This window comes from Hyperolius riggenbachi, chromosome 9, assembly GCF_040937935.1.
Source record: "Hyperolius riggenbachi isolate aHypRig1 chromosome 9, aHypRig1.pri, whole genome shotgun sequence".
Classification (NCBI taxonomy): Eukaryota; Metazoa; Chordata; class Amphibia; order Anura; family Hyperoliidae; genus Hyperolius; species Hyperolius riggenbachi.
In genome coordinates, this window is record NC_090654.1 from 79078801 (window position 1) to 79094599 (window position 15799).

General features: G+C 45.3%; 1 protein-coding gene across 2 annotated transcripts in view; it reads left to right on the forward strand.

The window, feature by feature from the left end:
• Positions 1 to 553, forward strand: part of LOC137531643 (protein SSUH2 homolog) — a 125757-nt gene extending 125204 nt beyond the window's left edge. The window contains exon 11 of one of the 2 annotated variants that reach the window (XM_068251587.1): positions 126 to 239. In XM_068251587.1, coding sequence (XP_068107688.1) covers positions 126 to 144 — 19 coding nt within the window. In that variant the 3' untranslated portion in view covers positions 145 to 239. Of the gene's footprint in view, positions 1 to 125 lie in introns of both variants that reach the window. The other variant, XM_068251586.1, reaches the window with a different exon arrangement.
• The last annotated feature ends 15246 nt before the right edge of the window (positions 554 to 15799 follow it).

A 15799-nucleotide genomic window follows, 5' to 3' on the forward strand; every position in this document is an offset into this window, starting at 1 on the left:
CAGAACGTCCGCTCAGTGGGAGGGTCTGGCGGACCCGTCGTTTGCGGAAGTATGGCGTGTGTACGCGTGGTGAAGCGGTTAAAAGGACATAAATATGTGTATTTATCCTGTCTTTCTTCACACAGCACCAGACGGTGGAGCTGATCCCAGTGGCACACGCCCAATATGAATACAGAGGGAGGAGCCTATCATCACATGTCTACGGTCGGGAGCTCAGGGTCCACACCCAGCGTCACCCTCCCAGCCTGACCTGCGGCTGCACAATCATGTGACATTGTTAACCCCCTAAAAAACGATTTGTCACCCTTGGTAACGCTACCATAAAATACAAGCTTGCTAATATTATTGTCCATTTATCAAGACCACCAGGAACATTGAACACGGGCGAATGGATGGCTAATATATATTGTTTTGTTATTTGCATTGCTAGCCTGAGTGCAAGTGTCTTAATTCTATGCAACATGCTAATGGAAATGGAAAAGCCTACTTATCAAAGCAATATGCTTCATCAACCTCTAGCTAAATAATGCAGTTATAATCCATTAAACATTTTACAAACCTAAAGAGCTTTGAGAATTCCCTGGCTGCCTATTGTTTTACCACTTCACCAATGACAGCAGCCTGTACATTTATACCACTGGACAGAAGCACTCCTGTAGGTCTAGTTGCTGCTCTGACAGCTTACCTTCACTCTTCTTACTGTCTGAACATTCCCTAAGGTTATGTGTGACAGGGTCATGCCCGCTCCACCCATGATGCCATGTGAGGCGACTTCCTCAGGCGGCAGAATTCTGGGGACAGCACCAAGCAGAAACAGGAAGTGAAGACAGTGCCTGGCAACCTATATTAGGGGCAACTGTACTTGGCTAACCTATTATACTGGGGGCAACTGTACCTAGCTACTAATACTGGGCACCTATACCAGGCTACCTACCTATACTGAAGGTGTTTTTTGGGGGGCTCACAGCAGCTCTAACGTGCGGTGCAAATTGTCGGGTGCTGTGCGATCATTCCAATTGGGGGGGAGGGGCGCATCCTCACAAGTTTGCCTCAAGCAGCAAAAAGTCTAGAACTGGCCCTGGACAGGGTTACTCACAACTCCCCACAGCGAAACAGAGATAGAGATGGGTGTCCCTTTCTCAAGAAAGAAAAAATATAGGTACAGTAAGTAGGTAAAGGTGCACCTCCCCAGTATAGTTAGCCAAGGTGTCCCTCCAGTATAGGTAGCCCACCCACAGTATAAGTAGCTAAGGTGTCCTCCCAGCATAGATAGTCAACCCCAGAAATGGTAGCCAAAGGTGCCCCCATTCTGTATGCAGAGCCTTAGATAGCTGTGTAGATAGCAACGGGATGCCAATCAGTTCATTCACTTGTGAGGGAGACCAATTATAATTGCTAGTTTTCTGAAGATGTTTGTCTCCTGTACTCTCGAGTGGTGAACAGACACACATAGGTGTCCACAGAAGAGCCTGCTTGAGTGCCAGGGGCCTGAGTCACTACAATGCTAGAGCAGATTTGCTAGTTAGACCGTTCGGCAGTATTGCGAGAGAGATGAGGAAGATGGAAACGAGCCCCCAGTTCCTGCCTCATTCATGTAGGGAGATGATTTCTTCAGAAAACCAGCAGTTATCTTTGAAGTGCCCCTTGAATGAATAAGCTGATAGCATCCCACCACTCAACACACAAGTGACCGAATGCCCATGCCTAGGTCAGATAGGCCTTTAATGTGGGAAAGAAAGCAGTTAGGTTTCTGTATTAAAGCCCCATCTACACCATACAATATTTTGTCTGATTCGATTCATTGATTCGATTGGATTTGGACATGTTGGATTGAATCGAAGCGAATCAATAAATCGAATCGGACAAAAAAATTGTATGGTGTAGATGGGGCTTTAGGTGTTAATGTTGAAGTGGACCTGAACTCAGAACTACCTCTCTGCGCTAAAAGATATGCAACAGCATTATAACCTTTAAAGAAAAACATTTCTTGGTTACAGCCGATACAAATCCTAAAATAAATCTCCAGTGTTTCTACTTCCTGCTTAATGGAAGCAGACATATATCCAGCACTGCTGGAGAGATATGCAAACAGTGCACTTCTCCAGCGTAGACTTGAGCCGACTTGGCGTAAGTGACGGGACCTGGTTCCCGAAGCTGCGGGCAGCGGAGGATGGTGGTGTGGGAGTGATCTGAGCGGATGGGGCTGGAGGAAGCACCAGGTATGTATAAATCTTTTTACTTATTTGAGCTCTGGTACACTTTAATGTTGGAGGTTAGTGTTAGAGTCAGAAAGTGGATTTCATGTATGGGAAATTGATTAGGATTAGGTTTCCAAAGGAAAGATGTGCTGTAGCAACATCAGACAAAACATTTCTGAAAAAAAAACCACTTAAAACAGGTGTGGAGGCGCCCAATGTATAAAAGGGTAATAAGCTGTTGATCTTATAAACAGAGAGGTCATCTTAACTCTTGAAGAATTTGGACCAATTTTGTTGAGAAATGGTCTTTTGAGTACATAAAGTTGGCAACACGTTTTGCGGGTGCTTGCCCACTTCCTCATTTCAGTGAAAAAACAGGTGCCTTAATCGCCTCTGTCGCTCATGTTTTCTACACAACCATAGCAGTTAAGGCACCTGTTTTTTCAGTGACCCGAAGAATTGGGCAAGCACCTGTGAGACACGTTGTCAATTTGATGTGCTCAAATAAAATAACTTTTTTTTTTCAACAAACTGGTCCAAATTCTTCAAGAGAGTTGAGATTGCCTCTCTGTTTGTAAGATCAACAACAGATTAGGCTATCTTTGATGCATTAGGGCTCTTTCACATCAGAGCTTGCGTTGGAGACTGCTCAAAGCATACGTTTTGTTGTATGCCTTTTACTGCGTTTTGATATGCGTTGCACTGCAGTGAGTGTGCGTTTTTAATCCGTTTTCAATGCGTTACTGCACATAGAAAAACGCAGGTAATTTTTTTTTCTTTTAGTTGTCAACTTTCTACATTGTTCCTCTGTTGCATTCTGGGACTGATTATCTGCGTTAACGGATTAAAAACGCGCATAGTGTGCGTTTTACATTGACTAACATTGTAACGCATAAAGCTAGCGTTGGCCAAAAAACTGCGCCTGGGTGCAGTGGAACGCAACGCACAAAAAGGCTGCGTTATATGTGAAAGCTAAAATGAAAGTCTATGGACTTTCATTTCACCTTGGGTAACGCAAACTTTATCCTTTGCGTTGAAACGCAGAAAATCTGCCCTAATGTGAAAGAGCCCTTAGGCACCTCCACCCCTGTTCTAATAGAGGTGAAAGTTTATAAGTTTGACCTATAGAACATTCGGAGTGCGATCACCCAGTTCCTATTACAGACCCGGAAAACCGAGTGGGGATGGTTAAGTTCCTGCCTGCTCTGACGGTGGTTGCAAGCATTTGCAACCCACCTTTGTGAGTTTATACATCCTTATCACTTTTCTTTTCTGAATCCTACACGATTCTGCACCATTAGGCTCCTGGTCTCCTTTTCTCTTTAGATGAGCCTGCGGTTGTTACAATCACAGGAACCATCGACATAAGCTAATTTCCGAAACAACAAGTTATCAGATATTGCCCTTCCATTACTCCACTTGCTGCTATCTGGTGCACAAACTCACCTTTCTAAATTGATACACACCCCATGCCAGTGTACCCAGCTTTTAAAGAGAAACCATAACCAAGAAGAATTGAACTTCATTCCAGTCAGTAGCTGATACCCCCTTTCCCATGAGAATCCTTTACCTTTTCTCAAACAGATCATCAGGGGGGACTGTATGGCTGATTTTGTGGTGAAACCCCTCCCACAGTGTGATGTCAGTGCCTCACAGCACTGAGGTACTGACATCACACTGTGGGAGCCTTGTTGCATTGTGGGAAATAACTGTTTCCAACTGCCAAAAATGCAAGCAGCATCACCTTCCAGTGACATCACCTGCCAGCAGTAAAAATGTCACCATGTGATAAATGTCAGAATGTAAATCAGGGAGAGGAAAGATTTTACAACGAGCAAACACTGACTAAATAATTTATACATAATTATTGTAAAAATTAAAGGGGTTCTTTAGCGAAAAAAGTAGGCAGTTAAAAAATGTGACAGATGACAGGTTTTGGGCCAGTCCATCTTTTTAAGGGGGATTCGCAGGGCTTTCTTTGTTTTCAACAGCATTTCCTGAACAACAGTTGCAAAATCTAACTGACATAGTGTGCAAGTGATAAGGGAGGCCGGCTGGTATCTTGCTATTTTGGCAGTTAAACTGCTGTTCAGGAAATGCTGTTGAAAACAAAGAAAGCCCTGAGAATCCCCCTTAAAAAGATGGACTGGCCCAAAACCTGTCATCTGTCATCATTTTTTAACTGCCTACTTTTTTTGCGAAAGAACCCCTTTAAGCAGTTTTTTTATTACATTATTTTCACTGGAGCTCTTCTTTAACTGTCATTTTGCAGCAGGTGGAACTAAGTATAGAGGTGAAAGGAGTTCCACTCATGAACTGTCACGTGTGCTTTAAATACTGAAGTTTGTATTTCCTCTGGGATTGAAATGTTTGTTTTAGCTTGGGCTTCCTCTGAACAAATGACGGCAGGAGATTCAGGAAATATTGCTATGCACAGCCCGGATTGTCCCTGACCTGAAGTAAAGGCCGTTAATTTATGGGATTTCCAAGGAAATGGAAATTGTGGCGATATCTTCGGGACTTTTTGTTGCTGAGATTCCCCAGAATTCTGGTTACAGCTAAGAAACAATTGCCATTTATAATGCCCATATTCTGAGTTCTTAGTAAGCAGAGTTTGTCAAAGAAGACTTCCGCAGATAAGGGTCATGTTTACAAAATGTGGTTACGAGATTTGAAGAGGACCAACTGAAGGAGCTAACAGCAGGCCTTGCATGCAAGTTCAAAGCACTGGTTAAAGAGCGTCACCTCAATGAAGTACACACCTATTTCCAGAAAAGCTGGATGCTCTATTAAATGTAAGAAATAAAAGAGTCAGTTTATATGCAAATTACTTAAACTCTACTTTTACATTAAATAGTAGCTAAACAATGTTTTTGTATTTTTTTTTGCTTCATGAAACATAAATACAGGAGTGTAACAATAGTCACATGGCATGCTGATTTAGAAACTGTAACGTCACTATTGGATCTTTAGGACCAAAGTTGCCACTTTTATTTAAAACAGATAGGATTCTCTTAGTGGATGTCACGTCATGGGCTTAGAAACACCTCAAAAACTACTGTCTCTGAACACAGTTCTTTGTGGCATGTACAAATGCAAGTTAAAATTCGGTACTTATCCATTAGCCGGGCGCATCCTCTAGGTGGCGACAAAACTCCACCAGAGTTACATCTTTCCCTACTATCCATGTCGGCCTGGAGGGGGAATAGTAATTAGCGCCACCTGCCGGATGCGCCCGGCTAACGGATAAGTACCTAAAATTCTACCATGTAGAGAAGAAACCACTTATTAATTAACCTGGTCCAAAAACATAGTGGCCTTCTAAGGGCCTGAGCTTAATTAAAATGGACTGAGGTGCAGTTTAAAACTGTCCTGTGGCCTGACAAATCAAAATTTGTAATTATTTTTGGAAACCCTAGCCACATTGTTATCAATGCACAGTTTCAGGGACACCCTTGCTTAGTTTTACAAGTCAATTGCAAACTGCATGCTACACATATTACAACAGCCTAGCTCTGGATAAAAAGAGTCTAGTTGTTAAACTCCCTGCCCACATTCTAAACATGTCACCCACCGTAAACTTTTGGTACATTATGAAGTGTACAATTCAACAAATCCACAGCAATTGGTCATTTCTGTTCTCAAACATTTCCAAACCGTGTGCCTACTGACAATGCACTGCTGCATGCATTCCTGTAATTGAATGGGGTCAGCACTGCAATGCAGGTGTTGTGAGTTTCTGTAAAATGCATGGCCTGCATTGCATGGCAACGTTGTGGTGATATACTGGGGTGCTTATGATGTAAGGATCATACAGGAACATATTTCTTTCATTTTTCTGACTGTATCATATGAAATTGTCTGTTAGCCAGTCTGGTTTTGAAGGCTGGCAGCAGGCTTCCTGGAAATCCTTATATAATGTAAATTAACTCTATCATTGTCTGCTTCTAATTAGGAAACCCTTAATCAGACAGTTGCTGTGAAGCCTATACAGGTGGTCAGACCCTGTTGTCTGAATACTGCCTCAGAGGTGTATTGTGCTTGGGAGCAATTATCACCTGGACTGGCTGAAGTATGCTTTGAAAGCAGCTCACACCAGCCTGAGCCAGGACTTTATATATGACATCCTGCTGCAATGTGAAAGCCTTAATCAATTGTCACCTTTAACCGGGAGTAAGGAAGTCTTTTGTTGCGTGTGTGCTATAATACACTCTTTACATGTGGAAGTAGATCTCTGGGAATCAAATGATGTCTGAGGATGTAATTAAAACTAGTTCCACCCGTCCAAACAGGCTTGCAGCCTCGAGGCAAATATTCCAGCATAAAATGCAGGGGGCAGATACCTAAAATCAGTCCCCTCCTGACGGTAGCTGAAGCTGGACTCCTGGCCCAAGCTAAGTTGACTCCTGGTGCAACCAGAACTGTGTCCGTCCACAAAACCCAAGTCCAAGGTTCTTCTATCCTGATCCCTGTTTTATTGGGTAAGCAAATCGCTTTGTGTGTAACTTTTTACTTGTTTTTTGTAAATCTCTTGTATATATTATTTTCTGCATTGTTCTACTTTTTTCCTGGAATATTAAATTCTTATTTAATAAGTTTGACTTCTGCTGTACTAAACTAACACTCATAGCCTAGAAGAGACTGAAGTGTAACCAAGTTCATGCCTGATTGTATGATTGAGCGACACTACCGTATAAGATTGTAATTGCATCGTGTGTGGGGCCTAAAGCGTGCAGCTGACCCAACGTACGAAAACGCCAGTGCGAGTAGCTTGACAGCAGAGTGGCTAAGAGTATCGTTCGGAACGACTGTTAGTGGTTTTGCTTCACTACAGTGTAAGATTGCAACTGTGTGTGTGTGTGTGTGTGCATGGCGTTCCCGTATTCGGCCTAAAGCGCAAAGCTGACCCAAATATATAAACGCGGATTGCGCGCTGAGCACTCGACTGCAGAGTGGACGTTTCTAGCAACAGCTAGTGGTGGCAGTGAGGAGTGTTCTGAGGGGTCACAGCCTTGTTTTAGCGTGACTAAGGCTGCTTCCCCTCTCGATCTGGTCAAACCCGCAGTCGGGAACCGTATACGCAGGCGTGCCACGGGCCGGTTCCTGACAAACGTCATAGAGTGCTCAGGCCCTAAGGAAAAAGTAAATGAAGATCAAATTCTCAGATCAGAAGCCAAAAGAGGAACATGGAGCTCCAGAAAAACACCAGCACATTGCAGCCTCTTTGCTTAGACATTGACACTACACATTGTCATTTAAAGGAACCCTGTAGTGGATCCAAGTATAGCACAGCACTCCCATATCTAACCCTGTAAAAGTTTTTCATTTGCTTTCATGCCATCTCAAATCTGTGTTGAAATTTGACTATAGCATTGTCAGATCTGCAGTTCTGGCCAACTTTTCTGCTAATTCTCTCTTCTTATGGGACATGCTGACTGCAGCCCTGTGTGCAGTTACTTTTCTCAGGTATGCTACTTGACAGGATTGAACACACTAAGCAGCTGTCTTGTCCTTGCGTATAGATAGCAGACAGCCTGATTCGTCTGAAGTTAAGGGGTGAGAAGGTTAACAGGGATGCTTGCCAGAGCTTCAGATCTGAACACAGTATTGTCAAATTTTAAGACCACGTACAGCTGATCTGATTAGATAAATGAAAATGTTTACATGATGCGAAACAGGAACAGTGCTTTTTGTAAACACTTTTCTTTGAGATCACAGTAGACTTCTATACTTTGATTCCCTACAGAGTCCCTGTACTCTAGTTGTTGCCAGTGTCACTGACATTAGGAAATTGCAATTTTCTTTGCATTTTGCTACATATTTTCACGATGACCAGGGCCGGATTTCTGGAAAGGCCAAAAAAGGCCCGGGCCTTGGGCAGCTGCAGCCCGAGGGGGCACCTGAGCAAGAAAGAGGGGTTGTTAAATATGAAAGAGAATGTTGAAAATGGGGAACAACACATAAAAAAGGGAAACTGATGCCCAAGGTGGCTGTTCATGAAAGAAAGGGCTGCAGTACATGGATGATTCACATGAATGAGGGCTGCATATGGAATGGGAGAGGAGCTGCTGTACATGAAAGCCGAGTCACAACATACTTAGCCCAGGGGCACAAAAAGTATAAATCTACGCTTGATGATGTCATGCCATTTTGTGTAGATTCTTCTAGTGGTAGGGACATAACTACAAATTATTGCCCCCTCAGCAAAACTTTGATAGGGAACCCAACATTCACAAACTTTCTCTTGCCAACCCCGGTGACCTTCACAGCCTGGGGCCCATCTTGTAAGCGTCATATAACATGTGTGGACACCATAATCTTAATATCCATACAGTGGCGTAGCTATGGAGCCGTGGGCCCCGATGCAAGTTTTACAATGGGGCCCCCTAAGCACTCTATACATAATAATTGATACGGCGCACCAAAACCTACCAATGGCAATGACAGTGTCAGAGGTGCAAGAAGGGGATGGGGAACAGCTTGTTAATGATTACTACTATTCAAAGTATCTATAGAAGTAATTATTACCAGCACAGGACCAATAGAGAGCTAATACTGTAGTTGAGGGAGGGCCCTTCGGGGGCCCCTCTGGCCCAAGGGCCCCGATGCGGTCGCAACCTCTGCAACCCCTATTGCTACACCCCTGTATCCATAGCAATATTCATGTTCCTCTCCCCCTTAGGGATTACAGATGATTGCCAAGTGCGACTGGGTGGCACCGTAGTATGGCAGCCTTGGCTCTTGGCTTTCAGACATTTTCCCCCTTACTCTCACCATCCTCCCCCCCCTTTCCAGAACCTGTATGAGTCAAAACCAATTACAGGTACAACTCCTTTGTACGTGGCAAAAGAAAAGATTCTGATTTTGAAGTATAGTAAAAAAAAAACACCTGATCTGATGGATGGACCCCTTCATAAGAGGAAGAAAAGCAGTTATTGGAGCCCCCTTACAGCTTTGCCCCCCCCCCCCCCTGCGATCACAAGGGCTGCCTCCCTCTAGTTACACCTCTGCTCTAGGCCTCTTCACTAAGAAATATGATCCGAATAACAGTGGTAAAAGAGGGTAACATAGCATACCATCCAACGACGACCTCACACATTTATAAACCCACGTAAGCGTTGGCCGTCTTCACGGTACCTGCACACTGCTTAGTTAAATGGTATTTTCTTACGCACCAAAGAAAAGTAATGGAGCATAAAAAGCTTTGGGGGTTGCCTATTAGCTGCTGAAATTGGGATATAATTGAAATTTGAAAGAAGCTGATTCTGTTCTTTGTTGTCCTGCACCTCTTTACAGGCTGTTTGTAGCTGTCGGCTGAATGAGTAGCGACACAAACAAATACATTATGCTGCCTGTAGAGGCGGTTTATTCCTGGGGCGCGCGGACGTGTCCTTTTATTACAGCGTTCTGTTGTTTTATTATTTCCAATGTCTCCCACGCATTCTTCTTTTTTCTCTACGTGTAAAAAGAAAGAAAAAAGAAAGAACCTTTAGCCCGTTGGAGAAAAAGACTGACCTGAGTTAAGTTGTTATTTTAAACCACAAAGGTGAAATCTTGTAGGTGTATTATGATATTAAAGAGACTCTGAAGCGAGATAAAAAATCGCTTTTTACCTTATATTCAACATGGGCATGTTTGCCCCTGCTAAAACGCCACTATCCCATGGTAGAACGAGGGGTCTTTAGAGCTCAGAGCTATGAGACGCAGCTCTGCAGAGGCGTAGCTAGGGTTTTCAGCGCCCGGGGACAAAGACTATTAATGCGCCCCTTAAAGTCAAGGTTGCGCCGCGTCAAAAAGGGGCGTGGTCACATAAGAAATGTGGGCGTGGTTATGGGTGGAGCCAAATGTATATGGAGGTTAGCAAGCTCACGCTCACCCACCCTCCCTCAGTATGTACCAAGACAAATTTAGCAATCATGAGCCCCCCCATCAAGACAAATTCAGCAATCATGAGGCCCCCAACATAACCAACTCAGCAATCATAAGGCCCCCAACAAGACAAATTTAGCAATCATGAGTCCCCCAACAAGACAAATTCAGCAATCAGAATCACAATCAGAATCAGAATCAATTTATTTTCGCCAAGTAAGTTTGCACCTACAAGGAATTTGTCTTGGCAGTTGCTTAACAAACACAAACAAAAAACAATACAAGGACAGACAGTGTGAATATTACAAGTTAAGGACATTATAAGTATAGTGGCAGTAAGCAATGTGAGAATTGTTCATGTTTAGTTCTGTGCTGATTACTTTCAGTCCTAGCAGCTCTAACGTGGTTCAGCATTAAGTATGGCTACCGCTTGAGGAAAAAAACTGTTCCTGTGTCTGGAGGTTTTGGTAGCGATTGACCGGAATCTTTCTCCTGAAGGCATGCGCTGGAAGATGGAGTAAGCTGGGTGAGAGGGGTCAGAGGCAATTTTGGTCGCTCTCTTTCTGCACCTGCTAGTGTAAAGATCCTGCAGGGAAGGTAAGCTACAGCCAATTATCCTTTCCGCTGATCGGATGATGCGCTGCAGCCTCCCCTTTTCTAATGCTGAGCAGGAGCTGAACCATACAGTCATGGATGATGTTATGGTGGATTCGATAATTGCAGTGTAGAACTGCACCATTAGCTTTTGAGGTAGGCCAAACTTTTTCAGCTGCCGCAGATGGTACATTCTCTGTTGTGCTTTCTTGACAATAGTGGCAGTGTTGTTGTCCCATTTTAAGTCGTTTGAGATCGTGGACCCAAGAAACTTGAATGACTCTACTTGGGTTATTGTGGATCCATTTATGGTTAAGGGGAGGTGCTGGGGGGGAGATCTCCTAAAGTCTATTATCATCTCCATGGTTTTGAGAGCATTTAGTTCTAAGTTGTTGCTGCTGCACCAGGAGGAAAGCTGTCCCACCACATGCCTGTATGCAGACTCATCCCCGTTTTGAATGAGACCAACAACTGTTGTGTCGTCTGCAAACTTCAGAACCTTAACAGATGGATCTGTGGAGATGCAGTCATTGGTGTAAAGTGAGTACAGCAGTGGGGAAAGCACACAGCCCTGGGGTGCACCAGTACTGACTGTCAGAGAGCTTGATGTGAGTTTACCAAGTCTAACATGCTGTCTTCTGTCGGTTAAGAAGTCGGTTATCCATTTGCAGAGGGATTCAGGTATGTGTAGCTGGGAGAGCTTGCTGTGCAGCAGTGATGGAATTATGGTATTAAATGCAGAGCTGAAATCTATAAATAAAATCCTGGTGTAGGTTCCTGGGTTATCTAAATGCTGTAGTACATAATCATGAGGCCCCCAACAAGACAAATTCAGCAATCATGAGGGCCCCAACAAGACAAATTCAGCAATCATGAGGCCCCCCCAACAAGACAAATTCAGCAATCATGAGGCCCCCAACAAGACAAATTCAGCAATCATGAGGCCCCCAACAAGACAAATTCAGCGATCTTGAGGCCCCCAACAAATCATGAGGCCCCCAACAAGACAAATTCAGTAACCATGAGGCCCCCAACAAGACAAATTCAGCAGTCATGAGTCACATAAATAGACAGCATTTCACATAAATAGGTAGAATGCCCCCTTAATATGGTAGACACTTCTCACCTGGCAGCAGTTCTCCAAAATACACTCAATCTGACGTGGTTCCCCAAAAATAGGTAGCCCCAGGTCTATAGTTGTCCCCAGAATAGGTGGCCAGCAGTATAGATGTCCCCAGAATAGGTGGCCAGCGGTATAGATGTCCCCAGAACAGGTAGCCAGGGGTAGAGATGTCCACAGAACAGGTAGCCAGGGGTATATGTGCCCAGTATATGTAGGCAGGGGTATATGTGCCCAGTATATGTAGCCAGAGGTATATGTGCCCAGCCCAGTATATGTAGCCAGGAGAATAATATGTGCCCAGTATATATAGTCAGGCGTATATGTGCCCAGTATATGTAGCTAGGGGTATATATGCCCAGTATATGTAGCCAGGGGTATATATGCCCAGTATATGTAGCCAGGGGTATATATGCCCAGAATATGTAGCCAGGTGTATATATGCCCAGTATATGTAGTCAGGGGGTATATATGCCCAGTATATGTAGGCAGGGGTATATATGCCCAGTATATGTAGGCAGGGGTATATATGCCCAGTATATGTAGGCAGGGAGTATATATGCCCAGTATATGTAGGCAGGGGTATATATGCCTAGTATATGTAGGCAGGGGTATATGTAGTCAGGGGGTATATATGCCCAGTATATGTAGTCAGGGGTATATATGTCCAGTATATGTAGGCAGGGGTATATATGCCCAGTATATGTGGCCAGGGGAATATATGCCCAGTATATGTAGCCAGGGGGTATATATGCCCAGTATATGTAGCCAGGGGGTATATATGCCCAGTATATGTAGCCAGGGGGTATATATGCCCAGTATATGTAGCCAGGGGTATATATGCCCAGTATATGTAGTCAGGGGGTATATATGCCCAGTATATGTAGCCAGGGGTATATATGCCCAGTATATGTAGCCAGGGGTATATATGCCCAGTATATGTAGCCAGGGGGTATATATGCCCAGTATATGTAGCCAGGGGTATATATGCCCAGTATATGTAGCCAGGGGTATATATGCCCAGTATATGTAGCCAGGGGTATATATGCCCAGTATATGTAGGCAGGGGGTATATATGCCCAGTATATGTAGGCAGGGGTATATATGCCCAGTATATGTAGGCAGGGGTATATGTAGTCAGGGGGTATATATGCCCAGTATATGTAGTCAGGGGTATATATGCCCAGTATATGTAGGCAGGGGTATATATGCCCAGTATATGTAGCCAGGGGTATATATGCCCAGTATATGTAGTCAGGGGGTATATATGCCCTGTATATGTAGTCAGGGGTATATATGCCCAGTATATGTAGGCAGGGGTATATATGCCCAGTATATGTAGCCAGGGGGTATATATGCCCAGTATATGTAGCCAGGGGTATATATGCCCAGTATATGTAGCCAGGGGTATATATGCCCAGTATATGTAGCCAGGGGTATATATGCCCAGTATATGTAGCCAGGGGTATATATGCCCAGTATATGTAGCCAGGGGTATATATGCCCAGTATATGTAGCCAGGGGGTATATATGCCCAGTCCATTTAGCCAGGGGGTATATATGCCCAGTATATGTAGCCTGGGGTATATATGCCCAGTATATGTAGCCAGGGGTATATATGCCCAGTATATGTAGCCAGGGGTATATGTGCCCAGAGTAGGTAGCCAGGTGCCCCCCTCCCTGGCTCCCCAGCAGGAGGGGAGCAGCGCAGAGAAGAGGGAGAGCTGCTCTCCCTCCCTCGCTGTCCCCTTCATTAATGTCCGGGTGCTGGCAGCGGCGGGCGGAACTTACCTCCGTCTTGTCGCAGCGCGGAAGGATCTGCCGCTACTCTGGTCTAGTCCAGACCAGAGCAGCGGCTGCGGGACCCGAACTTCCGGCCGGCGCTGGAGCGAGACGGAGGTAAGTCCCGCCCGCTGCGCCAGACACCCGGACAATAACGGAGGGGACAGCGAGGGAGGGAGGGAGAGCCCTAAGGTGAGAGAAGGGGGGGGGATGGCCCCCTTCTCCACCGTCCGCATAGCTCTCCCTCTTCTCTTCTCTGCGCTGCTCCCCTCCGCAAAGAAAAAAAAATCAGCTCAGCTGGGCGCCCTTAGGGACCCGGCGCCCGGGGGCACTTGACCTACCCCGACCCCCCCTAGCTCCGCGCCTGCAGCTCTGCCTCCATGCGTGTCTATAAGCCGGCGGATCTCCGCCTCTCCCCGCCCCTCTAAGTGAAGGAAGACTGAGAGGGGCGGGGAAAGGCGGCGATCAGCACTGATAGACATGCTGAGAGGCAGAGCTACAGCCATTAGCTCTGCCTCAACAGGAAGAGCTCCCCGGGCACCACCCAGGGGATTTGGGGGGTAAAGATCCCTCGTTCTGCCGCGGGATAGCGGCATTTTAGCAGGGACAAACATGCCCCTGTTGAATATAAGGTAAAAGCGATTTTTAATCTCGTTTCAGAGACTCTTTGGCCTGGTGCACACCAAAAAACGCTAGCAGATCCGCAAAATGCTAGCAGATTTTGAAACGCTTTTTCTTCTTTTTCTGTAGCCTTTCAGCTAGCATTTTGCGGTTTTGTGAAGCGTTTTTGGTTTAGTAGATTTCATGTATTGTTACAGTAAAGCTGTTACTGAACAGCTACTGTAACAAAAAATGCCTGGCAAACCGCTCTGAAGTGCCGTTTTTCAGAGCGGTTTGCGTTTTTCCTATACTTAACATTGAGGCAGTAACGCATCCGCAATCCAAAATCTGCAGCAGCCCGGGAGTATGCGTTTCTGCAAAACGCCTCCCGCTCTGGTGTGCACCAGCCCATTGAAATACATTACCCTAGCGGATCCGCACCCGCAAGCGGATCGCAAACCGCAGCAGAACCGCTCTGGTGTGCACTAGGCCTTTAAGAGTGAACTCTGGGCAAAAAGATTGTTTACTATTCAAATGCAGCTGTTATCTATGTTTTTAAAAGTAAGCGTGTGCCCTAGGGTCAGGGCTGGCGCTTATATAGAGGCAAGGGGGTCAATTGCCCCAGGGCCCCAAGGTGCCCCTTCCCTCCAGCTATGATGCTATGGTGACCCATGACAGTGGGGATGCTGTGTGTTTACGCTGTATAGGAAAAGAAGGAAGTGAATAATGGGAACCCCAAAATGCTTTTACGGGGTTGGAAGGGGGCGTGATCACATAGCTCCCAATTGTCCCTCTTTTGGCAGGACACAGGGGCATAACTGAAAATCATCCCCCCCCAGCAAAACTTTTATGGTACCCTTTATAGTTCACAACCCTTCCTTTACCTCTTCTTGGTGACCCTCACAGCCTGGGGGCCCATCTCACAAGGCTCTAAAAACGTGTGGCCCAAAGTGTGATCTTCACACCCATAACATGTAGTAAAAAAAAAAACAGTTGAGGCCCTCCACACCTCTGGCCCCCCTTGTAGTCGCAAGACTGTCTCCCCTCTAGTTATGCCCCCAGGAAGGACAGTTCCTCTTGGGAACTAAGGAAAACGTATTGTGATGTAAAACATTAGAATGTGTTGTTTGCTTACACATTCTTATGGTGCGTCTCATTGGAAGTGTGGTGGAGACAGTGTTGTAGCTGAAAGGTACCTGCTCAGTTATCCCCTGCCAACACATAATGCAGATATCTGCCACCACGTGTTTTTAAGCAGAAACAAGGCCAGGGGCGTAGCAATAGAGGGTGCAGAGGTTGCGACCGCTACAGGGCCCTTGGGCCAGAGGGGCCCCGAAGGGCCCTCCCTCAACTGCAGTATTAGTTCTCTATTGGTCCTGTGTTGTGTTCATAATAATCACTTCTATAGATACTTTGAATAGTGGTAATCATTAACAAGCTACTCCCCATCCCCTTCTTGCACCTCTGACACTGTAGTTGCCATTGGCAGGTTTTGGTGCGCCATATCAATTGTTATGTATAGAGTGATTGGGGGGCCCCAATGTAAATCTTGCATCGGGGCACACAGCTCCTTAGCTACGCCACTGAACATGGCCATGCATCGACTCAGAAGAGATGGCCCAAACAGTTTGCTGGC